The following is a 17,725-nucleotide window of genomic DNA, read 5'->3' as shown; positions in this document are numbered from 1 at the left end:
TAATGTTCACTTTATCCAGTCAGCTTCAAAACATGATTGTCCCAAGCCCAAAGAAAGTTTCTCTAAACATTCTGAGGGTATGGGTAGAGTTATGCCGACAATGTGAATTGAAGTTTCCCAACATTAAAACACTAACCCCTTCATATTATAAGCACTGTTTCCACTACTTTAATAAATAGTTGTAGCCTTAGAGTTGATGAATCTTGCATTAGAGGACCTATTTAAGGTGAGAGAGGAAAATTTAAAAGGGATTGATGAGCAACTCTTACACCAAAGGTGGTGGGTATATGGAGTGAGCTGGCAGAGTGATAGAGGCTAGTGTTACGAACCCAGAGGACCCCAAAACCTAGCAGCAATAGATATTCACCAAGACAAATGGTAACTTAAACAAAAGTTGTTTCTAATTATCTTTAAGCATGAAAACAGAATCCACTATTGACTTAACTAACCTAACTTAACCCCCTTCTAATTCTAAGCACACATGTATGTACGTTCAGAAAAGTCCTTTGATTCACAGTCCAATCTCACTTCTCATTTCTCCAAGTTCACTGGTTGCAGGCAATTCTTGTACTGTGCACAGAATTTAACATTTTATGTTCACCAGGCTTTGGTGCTTGAAATGTAAATGGTTATTGCTCAGGAAAGTTTTTATTTAGTTTTCAGAGAGAGATTTGTTGTTCCAGGACACCCACAACTGATTTACTTCCATCAGCTACTTCAGTGTCTTGCCGAAGAAACTTGCCCCCTCAGGGTTCTCCAGATGATAATCTCTTTCTTTCAGGTCACCACAGAGTGCCTTTTTGCTTCTCTTATTTCAAGTGAAACATTAGGCAGCCAGACCTTTCCAATTGCATGAACCACAAGGGCTTTGACCAGGCTGAACTAAGCACTCACAACCTGTCTTATAAATGGGGTTTTCCACAAGCTTGCCAGTTTGTCCTGTTCCGGTCCCAGCTGCTGCTGACTGTAAAACTGCAGAACTGATCTCGCTGTGGCCCGTTCGTTTTCTTCCCCCACCCCCACATCTCCCACACAGAGAAAAGCCTGTTTTACTCTGCTTGCAAAACCACATGACCCTCCTAGAACAGCAAGTTCCAGACAGTCTGCGACTCTGACAAGTTCTTTCATCTGTTGCCTTTTTGTAAACAACAATCCATTGGTGAAATCTCTTGGGCACTCTCCAACCCTTTTGCAAAGGCTGTTGGCCCCAACATGTCTAGCATGAGCAGAGCTCCAGTATTTTAAATAAGATTTGTTTTAAAGTGTTTGTATGTGACCTACACTAAAAAAACCTGCCTCAGTTTATCTCCCAAAAACATCTATATACAATACAAACACAACATAATCTTTCACGCTAGGACAATTATTATGTTCAAAACACATTTAAATACATTAACTGGATAGGAAAAGTTTAGTGTCAGTGTCTCCAAAGTGGTCGATATCATTGATAAGGGGTTGATAACATGGGGGGGGAGGCAGTTGATGTAAAATAGCGCCTTCCTTGCCTGTTTCAGCACAACTGCTGCCAACCCCTCTCCCTGGTCCAGCACAGCTGTCATCCACCCCCACCCCCCAGTTTAAGGTGGGGAGGCTTACCTGCCATGAACCGTGCCCTGCCATCGCACTTCCCCTTCATCGCATATGTGCCAGCTGGAAGTGCACAGCCTGCGGATCCCAGGATGCTGCATTTAACAGGTAAGTGCGCTTTCTGAAGGACAAATGTAATGTCTGGCTTGAGGTGCCACCAGACGGAGGATAGAGGTCTGAAAAGCCAGACTGTCTGGCCTATAACTGGATATCTGACCACCCTACCGAGTGTCCCCTGTCCAGCAGCCCCCCCCCCCCCCACAGTGCAGCACCAGATTCCATGACTGGGGGTCAATGAGGGACCATATTCCCTGAAGAGGTTGATGTTCTAAAAAGTTTGAGGACCCCTAGTTTCAAGGGAATACCCAAACACAGGCAAATGGGACTGGTATGATTAGTATGGGCTGTCAAACTTTAATTCTATTTAAGTGCCCACTTATTTTAAACAATTTATTTTCTCTTGTTCAAATTATTGTGGTTAAAAGTACAAAGTATCTAGTGAAGGTAAAAGTTGTCAATAATAGCATATTCATTGCTCCACTCAATTTGGGGAAAAAAACCATTGTGTTTCCTCACTGGCTAACATCTGGTTAGTATCCACCACATGCAAGTACAAGAGTATTTAAATAATAAAGTATTTTACTTAAACTTTACTCCTCAAAGCCTGTAAGTGGTTGTGGAGTTGCAGTCAATAAACAGGCTGCAGTCATAATGGGGCCACACATGCAGAACATTTTAATCATTTGGTGGTGTGCTGCTACCCACTTTGTACTAGCTCATCGTAGTATTATTCTTAAAACACCCACATTAGCACTGTGGTGTAAAGCTACAAACAATTTTAGGTTAGTGTTTTTTTTCCCCAATCATTTGGAATGCAGATCCCATACAGTGCTTGTATTGATTAAGGTATTTTTAAATTAATCAACTGATACAGTGGTGCCAGAGTGGGTCACTCAGAAGGGACCTGGTAAATTGGTACTATTTATAATGGCCTTTGGAAGCATTGGCAGAGAAGTAGATCATTAAGTCCTTCAATTTATTGAGCTTGTGGTTGATCAGTAACCTAGCTCTGTTCACTTTCCTTGGTTTGTTTTTATCTCCCCTTGTTGAGCAAAATTACAGCTCAAATTTAAAATTGTACATCAAACATAGTGTTCTTTAATTTTTAATAATAACTGATTCATCACCAATCTTTATCTCCTTGGCAAATTTGGATGCATGGCTCACTGTGGTATCTTAGTAATTCCTGATATTTATTAATGACTGAAAGCTGTTAGACTGTGTGAATAACCATAATCATTCCCTTGTCTTCTGCGTTACAGCTATTCTAATAAGCTCAGTAAGGTGTTTTAAGATCATTGAGGAATTTTAGCTAGCGAAGGTGGTAGGAGGAGGAGGAGGGGGGAGGGAGGGAAATAGAAGTACTGAAGGAGATGGTGGGCAAGGGTTTCAATGCCATGCCATGTGTATCAGAGAACAAGAGTTTGATGTTATGCCTTGAATTATTATTACTGTATTTTGTAAAAATGAAATTGTAGTGGTATCTGTAATGGAATCTATATAATAAAAGTACTGTACAACTCTGCCAGAGATGTGGGGTCAAAGTTTTAAAAGAAATGACTGTGGCCACTTCCTGTCAAAAATGACTTTATAATTTAACGTTTTTAATTAAGGTCAAGTTTCAAATTGTTGAATAGTGCACTCGCTGGTGTGTAACTTTCACTTAATTTGAGGCATGCATACACAAATCTAGCAGTAAATATATAATATATATATAATGACAAAAATTGCTGGGACATTTCCTTAACAAAGTGCAGGAAATATGCTACAAGTCAGGCAGCATCTATGGAGAGAGGAGTTAACATTTCCAGTCCTTCAGAGCTGTAATGTTAATACTCTTTACAGATACTCTCTAATTTATTGAATATTTGCAGTACTTGCTGTTTTTTACTTCATCCATGTCAATGGATTGCTTCAAAATGTCTTAAATGTGATCATTGAAACAGTTTGAAATGGGGAAATAACAATTAAGGATGGTTATGTGAAGTCTGGTATTTAAACAGTGGATCAGCAGATCGAACTTTCAATGAGAATTGCTAACCACTGGCTACTTTAATTTATTTAGGCCTGCTTGGCAAGAAACTGTTATCCATCACCACTAAATTATTACAATTTTCCCAAGTCATGCTGTACATCAGTTAACGAGGTGATCTGCCATGGGATTCCAGATGCACGGCCGTTACAGGATGGTGATATAGTTAACAGTGAGTATTTGTGCAGCAAGTAAAGATTAATTGTGTGGACCATTGCAAAGTTGGATTGTGTGACTTATTGCTTTCCTTGCTAATACAGCAGAATATCCATTATCTGCCACCTTTGGGGGTTGTGGATGTTTGGTATGCAAATTTTCCAGTTGATTGAGACTCACTTTTCCAATGCCTAACTAATAAGCCTTCATTAAGAATATACTGTTTAAAAGACAAAATACAGTGCAAAATGTAAAGTAATTAAAAAAAAAATAAAATTATTGTAGTCTTTGGTTCATTTAATCAGGCAATTGCTGTAAATTTAAATTTGAACCCCTGTCACTGGTACTGTAACAGTGCTGTGTTTGCCACTAAGCTAATTGTGCTGCTGTCATAATTAAGTCCCGCCAATTTTAAAGTTTTTTTTTAACCATATAGAACAATCCTCAAAACTTAAAAATTTCGCCTCAAAATCACTGGGTCTAAAATCCGAACCTTGACAGCGAAGTTTCATCACTGGTGCCATTTTCCCCTCCCCCTTCATATCCTACTCCCATCCCACCAGGTCTAACACCAGTGTCCCTGTTAGGCCCTGGATGTACACTACCACCTTCCTTGCGCTGACAACCATGCAAGTGGCAACAGCGAAAAGAATGCGTACGCATTGAGAGGGCATTGCTAGTTCAGCAGGGCAAATCTGCATGAGTCCAACAAAATCTCAGTGCTCCCACACGGAGTCCATATGCTCAGTCTTATTTACTTGATTGAATTCTGGATAATTGGGATTCTACTATATTCCAAAGTGCAACTTCACTTATTAAGACTGGACAAAATAGGAGGAAGTATAGGGTGAAGACCATTGAAGCAAGCTTTGCCATTCACTAAGACCTTCTGGCTTCCCTCCAATTCTATTTGAGCTCTAAATACCATTGTGCCCCAAAATCTACCCTTTTGAACATCCACAGTCCAATGGAAAAGAGACCGCAAAGATTTGAAGCTTATTTTGAAAAAAAACAAATTCTACTATTATTTGTTCAATTTAATAATGAGCTGAGCCCAAAACCTCTCTATCACACAACACAGCTTCATGCATCTTTACAATGTCACTGCCACCTCAGTTTGTCAACTGTTTAAACCCCATTTGTGCTTTTGTTACTTCCTGACTGCAGCATTCTAGCATTGCCAAACTCCTGCTGCACTTTGCACCAGTGCTCTGCGTAATTAATGAGATCTTCATATTTTGAAAACTTCAACTTATCATCTGTACTGGTGATTGTCCCTGATTCTTAAACTCAGGGCCATAACCCCTGTCCCCAAACTCCCTGCCTTTCCTCTTAAAAGATACTTCTAAAAGCCTACAAACATTTGTTCACCTATCCTAATATACATTTCTTGTGGTCCCTTGCCTAAGAACAATGTTTGTTGCACAAGATTCAGCCATTGTTCAGAATTTAAGTATCCTACAACTGAATTTTTCTTTTATAGTTGATATTACGGTCTACCACAATGGTTTCCACGGTGATTTAAATGAGACATTTTTTGTTGGTGAAGTTGATGAAGGATCTAAGAGGTTGGTGCAGACAACATATGAATGCCTAATGCAGGCTATAGATGCAGGTGAGTAAATGGCAAAGAACTGATCTATCATGAGCAATAATGGGGACAGTATAGGAGCGAGATTATATATTGGTATATTTCTTAATTGTAGTAACTTTAATAATTTCTGCTTTTACTCAGTATCGTAGAATCAATTAAAACAAGCCTCAAAACTGGGCCAGTGGAATTGTTTGGGCTGCACCCTGTCTTGAATTATCTGCATTGTTCTCGATGATCTACAATTATTTTATATTTAATGTGTTCTACCATATCACAATTTCCAAAGTCAAAGGGTTTCTCTTGAATTCCCTGGGATGTATATACTGTACTTTTGTTTCCTCCCAAGTCAAGTCACCTTTATTTATTGTTCTTATAAATAATGGTGATTTGACTGTCAGAACGATTGTTGCTGTTTTCTCATTTCCATTTTCTTTCTTATTCTGTTCTTATTCTATCGGTTTTTGCAATCTTGAAGCACACTGCCAGATCAGCCTTCCCTGGTGCTGTTGATAATAAAGCTCAGCTGTGGAGTTTCTGAGTTTGAAGGCTTTTAGAAGCATCTAAACGGTGTATTTTTAATGCAGTCAGCAGTCTTCATTGTGTTCTTTGTATTTGTTCAGAGCACCTAACAAGTAGAGCTATAACTTTTATTACGAGGCGCGCCACGTGATGACGTGGGGCTAGATTTGGAATCTCTTCTCTCTCCAAAAAAGTTTCAAAAAAAGAGTTTAAAAAATCTGAAGTGATTAAAAGAAAAGCTGTTGGCCTACAGAACAACTCAGAATGCCACCTAAGAAGGCTAAAACAGTTACTATCTTTCAAGAACTTGAACAAGAAAAGAAAGCAGATGAAGAAGAGGGGCCTACCTTGAAGGATCCTGGCTCTGTCCTAAAGGTAGGAGCTCGTAGGGATAAGCCTGGAGCTGGGGAGACCTTGGATGTGGCTCACCTACCACAGGAGAAATGACTCTGCGCATGAGCGAGTTGCAAATATGCAGAGCGCAGAAAAAAAGGGAGGCAATTTTTAAAAAAGGCTCAAGAAGCCTCCAGCTCCAGCGATCAAGAAGAACAGGAAGAAGAGGAAACCTATGTAGAACAAAGAGTTTTGGCTAAAAAAACAAGAGAAAACAAAAGGGACATGTATCTGCAACAGAAATGAAAAAATATATGGATACTTTTCAGGAATTGACAATGGCAAGTTTAAAAAATGTAATGAAAACAAATATAATTGAAAACAAGGGTTATACAAAAAGGTGGAAAAAATATTGTTGCAAATGGATAAAAAATTTGAAGTGTTGGAAGAACAAAATTAAAGGGAATTAATTTGATATTCAAAATGTTAAAGAACAAGCGAAAAAAGTTCAAGCAGAAACGGCCGCAATAAAAAATCAAGTAACTCAAAAAAAATTGCTATGTTAGAAAACTTCAGTATAGGAAATAATATAAAAATTGTTGGACTTAAAGAAGGCGATGAAGGAAAAGACATGAAGAGATTTTTGCAACGTTGGATCCTGCAATTTTTGGGGGGTAACTGAATTTCAAGGAGATATCGAGATTGAAAAAGCCCATAGAGCATTATGACCAAAACTGCAGCCAGATCAAAAACTACATTCGATATTATAGACAATAGGAGCTGGAGTAGGCCCTTCGGCCTGTCGAGCCAGCACCGCCACTTTACAGATCATGGCTGATCACTGCCATTAGTACCCCTTTCCAGCCTTATCCCCATAACCCTTAACTCCTTTGCCCACTAGAGTCTTATCTAACTCTCTTTTGAACATAATCAGCGAATCTGCCTCTACCACCCTCTGTGGCAGAGCATTCCACAGATTCACACTTCTCTGGGTAAAAAAAATGTTTTCTCATCTCCGTCCTAAAGGGCCTACCCTGTATTCTTAAACTATGCCCTCTAGTCCTCGTCTCCCCCATCATTGGGAACAAGTAATCAGACTTCACCTTGTCTATCCCCCTGATAATTTTGTATATCTCAATCATGTTCCCCCTCATCCTTCTAAACTCCATCGGATACAAGTCCAGTTTTTCTTGCCTTACAGCATATGTCAACCCCGCCATCCCTGGAACTAACCTTGTAAATCTGCGCTGCACACCCTCTATAGCTAGTATGTCCTTCCTCAAAATTGGAGACCAGAACTGGACGCAAAACTCCAGGTGGGGTCTCACCAGGGCCCTGTACAACTGCAGAAGGGCGTCTCTGTTCCTATACTCCAATCCACTCTTTATGAAAGCCAACATGCTATTAGCCTTCTTCACAGCTTTCTGAACCTGCATTCTAGTCTTCAGTGACCGGTGAACAAGTACTCCCAGATCCATTTGCTCCTCCCCACTCCCTAGCTTGTCTCCATTTAAATAATACTCAGCTTTCCTATTATTGACCCCAAAATGGATAACCTCACATTTGCTTACATTGAACGTCATCTTCCATTCAGCAGCCCACTCCCCCAACCTGTCCAAGTCCCTCTGCATTTTCCTGACATCCTCCTCGCACCCCACACCGCCACCCAGTTTCATGTCATCTGCAAATTTGCTCAAATTATTAATTGGACAAATTACTTTGTTATGAAGTGAGGGAAAAGATCCTGGAACTAGCGGTGAAACAAGCGGAAGAGAGGCAATCTCCGTTAATTTATAATAGAAATAAGGTCTTCTTTTACCCTGATAAAAGTTTTGATTTGTTGAAAAGAAAAGAATTCAATGCTGATAAAAATGTATTATAGAGAAAAAGTTATACTTTTGTTTTAAGGTACCTGGCAGTACTGAAGATTTTTGTTCCTGTAGGAAAAATTTTTTTCAGAACCCAATGAAGCAGAAGTGTTTGCAGAAAGAGAGACGACAACTGGGTGATGTTTGAAATGAGAGAAGAAGCAGAAAGATGTAGAAAAAATGTTTGGAGAGAGAATATTAGGGAGGAATGTTCTTACCCGGTAGATCTATGTAAAACTGAAATTGGTCAAGATTGAATAGATCGAAGGCAATAAAAGACAGTATAATATTTTGGGGAGTTAGTTGGGAGCATGAGCCTGGCCTCTGCAGAGACATGCGAGCGGGTGTGATTTCGATCACAACTCCTATAAATTAGGGAAGTAAGGACGTATTACTAATAATGTAAGCCTTTGGGTGGGGGTTCTATCTTTTTCTGTATTTCTTTTAATTTTTTTAAAATAGGAATAAAAATTCTACTGTCTTAAATATTGCTTTGATCTTTTTAAACTTAATTTTACTGAATGTTCTTCAATTTTCCTTGCAGTAAAGCCAGGCGTACGATACAGGGAATTGGGCAATATTATACAGAAGCATGCGCATGCAAATGGCTTCTCAGTAGTTCGTAGCTATTGTGGACATGGGATCCATCGACTCTTTCACACTGCACCTAATGTGCCACATTATGCTAGTAAGTAGTTTGGAATGTTCTAGGGAGTGTAATCCAGTTTAAAACTCCTTGTGGTGTGTATAGCCATCTCTAAAGATTTGTTTCAGTAATTTCTTGTTTCAAAACCACAATATCAAATCTGTGAAGTGAAACCAAACATTTAAATTAATATAAACTTAACTGTGCATTAAAGAAAATTAAGATATAGAATTGTGCCCAGGAGAGCAGAATGGACATCCTGGCTATAAAACATTTATAGTTAATGATTCTGAGAGTGCATCAACTTGTTGGCATAGCAGTTAGCACAATCCTTTACAGCATCAGCATTCTGGACCAGGGTTTAAATCCCTTGCTGTCTGTAAGGAGTTTTGTACATTCTCCCAATGTCTGCGTCAGATTTTCTGGGGGTTCCAGTTTCCTCCCACCATTCAAAACATACCAGGGTTTCGTTTAATTGTGAATAAATCGAGTGGCACAGACTCATGGCCTTGGCGAGTCTGTTGTCTATCTCATTGTCGATCCTTGCATCTGATGAAATGGTGCAGCCGAGATAGGTAAACTGGTTGACCGTTTTGAGTTTTGTGTGCCCGATGGAGATGTGGGGGGGCTGGTAGTCATGGAAGACTACACAAAAGAGTCTGGAAAAACAACCAACTGAAAAACCTCACAAAGATAAGCGTATACAGAGCCGTTGTCATACCCACACTCCTGTTCGGCTCCGAATCATGGGTCCTCTACCGGCACCACCTACGGCTCCTAGAACGCTTCCACCAGCGTTGTCTCCGCTCCATCCTCAACATCCATTGGAGCGCTCACACCCCTAACGTCGAGGTACTCGAGATGGCAGAGGTCGACAGCATCGAGTCCACGCTGCTGAAGATCCAGCTGCGCTGGATGGGTCACGTCTCCAGAATGGAGGACCATCGCCTTCCCAAGATCGTATTATATGGCGAGCTCTCCACTGGCCACCGTGACAGAGGTGCACCAAAGAAAAGGTACAAGGACTGCCTAAAGAAATCTCTTGGTGCCTGCCACATTGACCACCGCCAGTGGGCTGATAACGCCTCAAACCGTGCATCTTGGCGCCTCACAGTTTGGCGGGCAGCAGCCTCCTTTGAAGAAGACCGCAGAGCCCACCTCACTGACAAAAGGCAAAGGAGGAAAAACCCAACACCCAACCCCAACCAACCAATTTTCCCTTGCAACCGCTGCAATCGTGTCTGCCTGTCCCGCATCGGACTGGTCAGCCACAAACGAGCCTGCAGCTGACGTGGACTTTTTTACCCCCTCCATAAATCTTCGTCCGCGAAGCCAAGCCAAAGAAAGAAGACAGACTCATGGGCAGAAATGGCCTGTTACCATGCTGTATGTCTAAATTTAAATTTGTCATTATCTGCAAACTATTTGCTCCAAATGCCAATGGTAAATCCATAGAAGCTAACCGAATATTTCTGAAGCTGATTCTGTGACCTCAAGATAATTTACACATTCATTAATTCCTTATCAGACTAACAAAGCTCCATCTTCAAGTGACTATCTCAAACTCCTGGAGTTATTTCTACTCCTGTTCCAGTGCTGAGATGAACACATGGTGTACCCAATGACGCGCTAGGTAGTGTGGCTACGTCTCTGCCCCAATAACCTGGGTTCAGTCCTGACCTTGGGCACTGCCTGTGTCCAGTTTTTTTTTTCAAATCTCTGATTTCTTCTGGGTGTCTGGCTTTCTCCCCATTTCAGAAATGTGCGGATGGGTAAATTTAATTGGCCATTGTAAATTGCCTCTCATGTAGATGGGTGGTGGGAGAATTGATGGACATGTGAAAAGGAAATGGTATTAATGTGCTGAGAGCCAGCATACTCCCGATAGGCCAAGACACTTCCTATAGAGTAAGGGGAATAACATGAAATTGACAAAATCCTTGTGTAATTTTTTTTATTTCTCTTACTTGGAGTCCATGTTACTTTAATGTAACTGGAAAAAATGAGGTGAGATTTTGATGCTCCCTTTCCTCAAGCAGTTTCTGAGCTCTTGAGTAACATATAATCTTGACTGTTCTTCATTGGTGAGGGCATTGAGTACAGGAGCCAGAATGTCATTGTAGAACTGCACAGTGTTGTTGAGACCATAGTTGGAGTTTTGGTCATCCAATAATAGGAAATAAATATCTTTAATCTGGAAAAGGTATTGACATGATTCATAAGAATGTTGTGGGGATTTGGGGGCTTACATTATAAGGAAAGGCTGGGGCTTTTCTCCCAGATGTATGGGAGGCTGATGGGGAACTTTAAGATTTATAACATCATGAGGGGTATAGATATGGTAAAGAGTCTTTCTCCCAAAGTTGGAGAGTCAAAAACTTGAGGGCATACATTTAAGGTGAAGGTAAGGGGGGGGGGCGGGGGCGGGGGGAGATTTAAAGGGACTTTGGGAACATCGCACAGGGTGGTTAATATGTGATAGAAGAAGTGGGGACAATTGTTACATTCAAAAGACATATTTAAACAGATACATGGATAGGAGAGGTTTGGAGGGATATGGGCCAAATGCAGGCAAATAGGACTGGCTTTGTCAGGATGGGCTGAAGTGCCTGTTGCCCTGCTGCAGAACTCTCAGGGTGAAGTTTGAACAAATTACATTATCGCCTTAATGTAATAGAATGTACAAAAGGAATGCCTAGGAATGGGCTACTATATCACTAATATGTTGTGATTCAAACCATGGCTTCCAATTCAGCCCAATTAACCCTTTTCTCATTCTTCCACTTGCTCCCATTGACCATTCCATCTGTATACTTGGAAATCTAAAAGGCTGACATTGGGAAGGATATGGGAAGAAAACTAAGGAAATGGGGGCAGGATTAAGCGACCAAACCCCTGAAGCCTGCTCTGCTATTCAGTATGATCCGAGCTAATCTGCCCCAGGCCTGTCTTCTCAAAGGCAGTCTGTATGGTAGGCCTGGTTGAGTGTATCTACATGAGGCTACAAGAGCACTTTTAATATTGAGATTTAAAAAAGAAAGTTTAATAGTCTTTGATTTTTTGCAGAAAATAAAGCCGTTGGAGTGATGAAACCTGGTCATGTGTTTACCATCGAACCCATGATTTGTGATGGTAAGTTGTGCTTTTAAATTTCTCCTTTCCTTGGCCCATTGGAAATCTATGGAAAGTTGGCCAAGTCTGCACTGCATTTAATAGAAAGTTTGTAAACTGAGTCGAAAGCATTTCTTTCTGAAACCATTCCCAGTGAGTAAGTGAACTCGGTTGGCAATTACAGATATTAGGTTTTTTTTACTGTTGTGTTTTTGTAAAATGAAGAGTACTGCAAATGAACAGGAGTCAACATTATTAGTGTGATGCTCATTAAGGAGACTGATAGTGGTGGGCAAGAAACTGTCCTTAAATCTGATGATGTATGAAGCCTTGTGAATCCGCTTCCTGACAGGAGGAGATAGAAGACAATGTAGCCGGGGTGGGATTGATCTTAATACATTGGCTGCTTTTCCAAGACTGCTGGAAGTATATTTGGAGTCATGGGAGGGGAGGTTTGAATGATGGTCTGAGCTGTGTTCACAATTCTCTGCATTTTTGAATGGAGCAGTACTTTCCCCATGCCGTGATGCATGCTGACCTGATACTCTTGACGATGCACCTGTAAAAGTTGTTGGATTCCAGGGACGTGCCAAAATCCTGATATTGGTGCACATTCTTGTTTGGTTGTTGCAGGATAGGTTGTTGGAAGAGATGTGGACTGTAGCTGGTGGTGGTTGGATATCAAGATTACCCCTAACAGCACGATGGCCTGAATGGATTCCTTCTGTGCTGTGACTTTCTGTGATTTGTGTAGTCTGTGATGTTAACCCTGTGATGTATTTTCTACATTGTAGGGGCTTGGCATGATGAGACCTGGCCAGATAGCTGGACGGCAGTAACGAAGGACGGCAAACGCTCTGCACAGTTTGAGCACACACTTCTGGTCACAGAGACTGGTTGTGAGATCTTGACACGTCGCTTGGAGGACAATGGACACCCTTATTTTGCTTCGCAGTTGTAGCCTGGTAGCTATACTGCCCTTTCCAGCGGCAGCCTCCTTGATGTCTTCACCTCAAGTTCAGCCATTGCCTTAAGGCACTGATTCATTTGTTATTTTTTTGGGGAGGGAGGGTTTGGATGCTGTAAAGCACCAGATACCCAAACAACATGCCTTTTTTCCTCATCCTGTTTGAGTGCCTCTGCTCCTAACATCACTTCTTACTGCCTGTATCTTAATTATTTCTTGATAGAATAAAATTTGTGGCTCTATTCATGGATTGTGGGCTATTGTTTAAAAGGAAATTGAAGTTCTTGCCGGTGATTCTGAAAGGTGAGCTGGTAAATTTTCTCTGGTAATTTATTCCTGTGAACATGCAGGTGTGAAAATGATGGTGAAAGTTTTGACTCCAGAGGAACCAATCATTTGTAATTTGCTAATCAGTCCTCTGGTTTTCTAATTAAAACCCTGAATACCTTGTTGACTTTATTAATATCAACACTCAAATTTGTGTGACCAGATTGAAGAAGTTATTAACTTTGTCTTGATCAGACACGTGACAAGATTTAACTTAAATATGTAAGTCTTTTTTTTCTGATAAGTAAATGCTGGTCATTATTATTGCTGCTAGGAAATTGAAATTTAGAACGGGGGAGTGAAGTTTTGTCCCTTTTTAAACTTTTAATGTGACCCTTTTGCTGACTTCAAATATGAGATCATATGATGTATGGATTAGATGGTTACGCTGCCCTCACGTTAAAGGCAAAAACTGGCCCATGTAAAGCAACAGAATTTTAAATTATTAAAGAGATTTAACACTATCCTGGTCACATGGTGATATCCTTGCAGTGTGTGTGATGTTTAGATTTGGAGAGTTAGAAAAGTCATCTTCGTAACGTTCAAATATTTAGTTTTCTGAGGCAGAGGTGGAAATGACAAGATGTGAGTAAAACAGACACCCCAACTGTGTCAACTGGCTGATATGAACTTGATTATGGATGAACGGGCAACTTGATGCTTAAAGAATTACTGTCTCAGATTAGTGAATTAATAATGAAATGCACTCACTGAAGCAACATGGAAATAATTAATCTTTCTCACATTGCACTGAATTTCCTGAAATCTTTCAATCTTTTCTTTCAAGTCTAAAAGATGGGTAACTCTGATTGTTTTGTGTGCCAGATGTAGAGGAAAATTATTGAAGATTCCCCACTGATTGCCCTCTTTTGTGAATGTAGCTCCATGGGTTTTGCTGCAGACATCATTCCCTTTGGTTCTAACCCTTCTTGATTCTTGCCCTCCGTACAGCCTAACTCAGCTGGGTTCTTGCTCCTGACCTCTAAGCTGTACAGCACTGAAACAGTCCCTTTAGCACATGTCAACCTAATTATTAACTTGAACTAGTATGCATTTGGTTCATATACCTTTAAATCTAATCCATGTATCTATCTGAATATCTTTGCAATTGTCTCCATCTCTACAGCTTCCTTTGGCAGCTTGTTTCACATACCAACTAGCTGTGTGTGAAGAAGGGCCGTGTTCCTTTTAAATCTTTCCCCTCTCACTTTAAATCAATGCTTTCTGATTTTATATTCCCCTCCTCTGGGGGGGGGAACTGACTATTCACCTCAGTCAATACCCCTCATTTTATATTGTCACCACTCTGCCTCCTGCACTCTAGAATATTAAATGAACAAAAGTCAACCACATCCTAATTAGTTGCCTGAGATAGCAATAAAATGGCTTTTGTTTTTAAAAAGGCTTTTCCTGAAGAATTGTAGTTTGTTGTCGATGTTGTTCACTGCATTGTGGAAGTGGGAGATTATTGTCACAAAAGGACCCTGCAAATGAAGATCCTCAGTCATGTCAGCCGTCGAGCTGAAACTGGGTAAATGTCAGATAATGCATCACCACTGGACTAGAGGTGTTGCATGCAACTTGGACACAGATTGGGGGGGTGGGGGGGCCAAGATCCTCTTGCCTTGCTTCAATTGGAATAAATGTCACAAATTTGTTGGTCCTTGAGAGAAGAGTTTGTCCTTGACAGATTTACCCTCAGTCCCTGTTCTATGTGACATGAACTTAAGGAGCCTTGATTTCACTGGATCTTTATTTCAGTTGCTCCCATCAGTCACAAATGTCACACAATGCTACAGGTGCTATAATCCTGAAATAGCAGCAAAATACAAAAAAAAACTCAACAAAAGCATTATCTGTGGATACAAACCTTTTAAAATGGACTGTAAACCAGTGAGGGTGGTTGAATAATTATCTGAGAAACTGGCTCAATGAATTTTGGATACTTGGAGAGATTCTTTCAAGTTTTTGTTGATTTGTTGTTCTTGTAAATTGATGCTTTTCCCGACATGGTCAGAACCCATATCTATTATCTACTTGTAAAATTCCTTCCAAACCATAAACTTAAAAATGTGTACAGCATATAATAATTTAGTTGACAGGTATGCTGAGGAGAATTTGCCTGAAGTATTAAAGGGAGCATTTGATAAAATTACATCTGGTCTTGTCAGCAGTGGTAAGAGTAAGTTCATTTGAGGAAATTGACTATTTAATCTTCATCGACAACCCCAAATGTATTTGAGGTTTGTACCAAGTCTACAATGGTTCATTTCAGTGGTTTTCAAATCACTCTTTCCCCCCCCCCCCACCAACTCACATCCACTTTAAGTAATCCCTTTGCCATAAGGCAGGGGTTCCCAACCTTTTTGTTCCTCTGTACCTCTTGGGCATTTTTCTAGGTTCCCGTGTACCCTTAAAAATGAAGGATTAAAAACACACAACATTGTGCAATCTGACTGCAGATTACAACACCATGAATTGTACAGTAGTGGTTATTCTCTCAGACCCAATGTACCCCCTGAAAAGTACAAATGTACCACTGGGGGGGGGGGGGGGTACATGTACCCCAGGTTGGGAACCCCTGCCTTAAGGAATTAGTTAAGGTGGTATGTGAAGTGGGGGGGGGGGGGGGGGGGTGGGAGGTTGAGAACCTTTGGTCTGCTCTAGACCCAATTGTTACTGATACTTTGCTTGAGAAAAATTGTCATTGGTCCATTTCCTTTGTGAAACCATGCACGAGTCAAACTTTTTCTTTCCACTCTGATACCACCTTAAGCAATCCCTTACTAATCAGAGCACTTACGGCATCGGGATTGCTTATGGTGGAATGTGAGTGTAGAGGGGCAGTTTGAAAGCCACTGGTTTGGATTAATTTGTCCACTTATCCACTTTGCACCTAAATTACCTGAAAATCAATAATTTTGATCTGTAATTTCTATTTATTTAACATTTGGTGCCAATATCTGACATTTGATGAGCTTGTTTTGGTATACTTAAACCATTCTGGATCACTAGAAGTTGCCACTGAAATGAGCAGTGTTCAATTTTGAATGAATGATTCATGCACACACATCCTTTTGCTTATCTGAATACAATATTACAAAGTGACCATGTGGATTTATCAATCCCATCTGTTGGTCATTAAGTTTTAAAGTAAAATTTAATAAGATATGGATGGCAGCTGAATAAAGATACAGCCAAGGATTAACAGGATGGCCTTTTCCTGGCAAGATGCTCATGTTATGGTTCATTAAGGGATGTTCTATTAGCCTCAACTGCTATTAGTTCAGCTAATGTCTGCAAAGACTGAGAATGAGGAATCTAGATTAGACACCGTTAAATGTGATGGATCTTGAAATAAATTTAATACCAATTTCATTTGGTGTGTCATTATTTTGCAACATGTAAATAGGCCTTTCAGCCCAATGTTCATGCCAGTCAAATTGCCTGCATTTGGTTCAAATTCCTCTAACTCTTTGTACCTGTCTCAATGTCTTTTAAAAGTTACAATTGTCTGCATCTATCACTTTCTCTGACAGCTTGTTCCATAAACCCAAACACCCATTTGACTAGAAATACCATCATGTTCTTTTTGGAATTGCTTCAGATGAGTATTTGAGAATCTTCATGAGTCACTCTCCAGAAGAAGAAACTAGACCATTCCTTAGTTGTCTGATCTAACTGCTACTGCTTTTCCAGGGACTTTCACCTTAAAACTCTGCACCATTTCCCAGGATTTTTTTCTCGTTCAGTTTCTTTCCCCACCCCCAATAAGGTAGTAACAGAAATGTGCTTCCACAGCCACCTCAAAGTTCCTTACATCCAGATAGCAAACGTTGCACATATCAGCACTGTTTAAACTCAAAAACTCCTGATCTGACCTCTTTGGATTTATTTGCTGCTCTCTGTCCTTGCTTTAACTTTTTTTCCCCCCTCCCCCATCATCCTGAACTTTTTCTTGCTACTCACTCAGGATTGCTGCTGTTATGGTTTGGTGAACTGAGCTATGCCTCTTAGCAGCTTCTTGGAATCACTGAATTGTGACCACCCTTGAATATTATATCTAGTCCCCAGATAAACTTTCTTCTGGTCTCAGACCTCAATTGCTAGCCCTATTTATACTCCTGCAGGACAAATACTAATATCAGCCACTGCATTCTTTTGCTAGTACTGTGCCCCAAGGTCATTAAACTATCAAATATTGGGAAGTAATCAAAATTATGTACACTACTACATCATCTTATCCACCCTGTGTACCCTCCTCAGCTCATTGGTGAAATTCCTTAATCCTGGAACCAACCTCAATATTGACTTTCAGTGTGATGAGACTGGGATAGGAGACTAATCTCCACAGGGCTCATCGATTGAACATCTTCACTTGGGGCCATTTCTCACCCACAAATTAATCTGGTGCATTTTAGCTACACAGCCTGCCTTAGGTAATTGAAACCAATTCTCTTTTATGCATTTGAACCCGGCTCAACAGGAACATTCACTTGAAACCCTGTTTAAATTTTAAAATGAA

General features: G+C 40.4%; 1 protein-coding gene across 5 annotated transcripts in view; it reads left to right on the top strand.

Annotated features, from left to right (window-relative positions):
- Positions 1 to 13,664, top strand: part of metap1 (methionyl aminopeptidase 1) — a 78,600-nt gene extending 64,936 nt beyond the window's left edge. For all 5 annotated transcript variants that reach the window (XM_069925625.1, XM_069925626.1, XM_069925628.1 and 2 more), the window contains 5 exons: positions 3,713 to 3,851; positions 5,319 to 5,450; positions 8,694 to 8,837; positions 11,862 to 11,927; positions 12,701 to 13,664. In XM_069925625.1, the coding sequence (XP_069781726.1) occupies positions 3,713 to 3,851; positions 5,319 to 5,450; positions 8,694 to 8,837; positions 11,862 to 11,927; positions 12,701 to 12,867 (648 nt within the window). In that variant the 3' untranslated portion in view covers positions 12,868 to 13,664. The remainder of the gene's footprint in view (positions 1 to 3,712; positions 3,852 to 5,318; positions 5,451 to 8,693; positions 8,838 to 11,861; positions 11,928 to 12,700) is intronic.
- Positions 13,665 to 17,725: the final 4,061 nt, after the last annotated feature.

This window comes from Narcine bancroftii, chromosome 3 (genome assembly GCF_036971445.1).
Source record: "Narcine bancroftii isolate sNarBan1 chromosome 3, sNarBan1.hap1, whole genome shotgun sequence".
NCBI classification, from domain to species: Eukaryota; Metazoa; Chordata; class Chondrichthyes; order Torpediniformes; family Narcinidae; genus Narcine; species Narcine bancroftii.
Note: the sequence above shows the minus strand (reverse complement) of the source record. Positions and strands in the feature narration are given on the sequence as shown.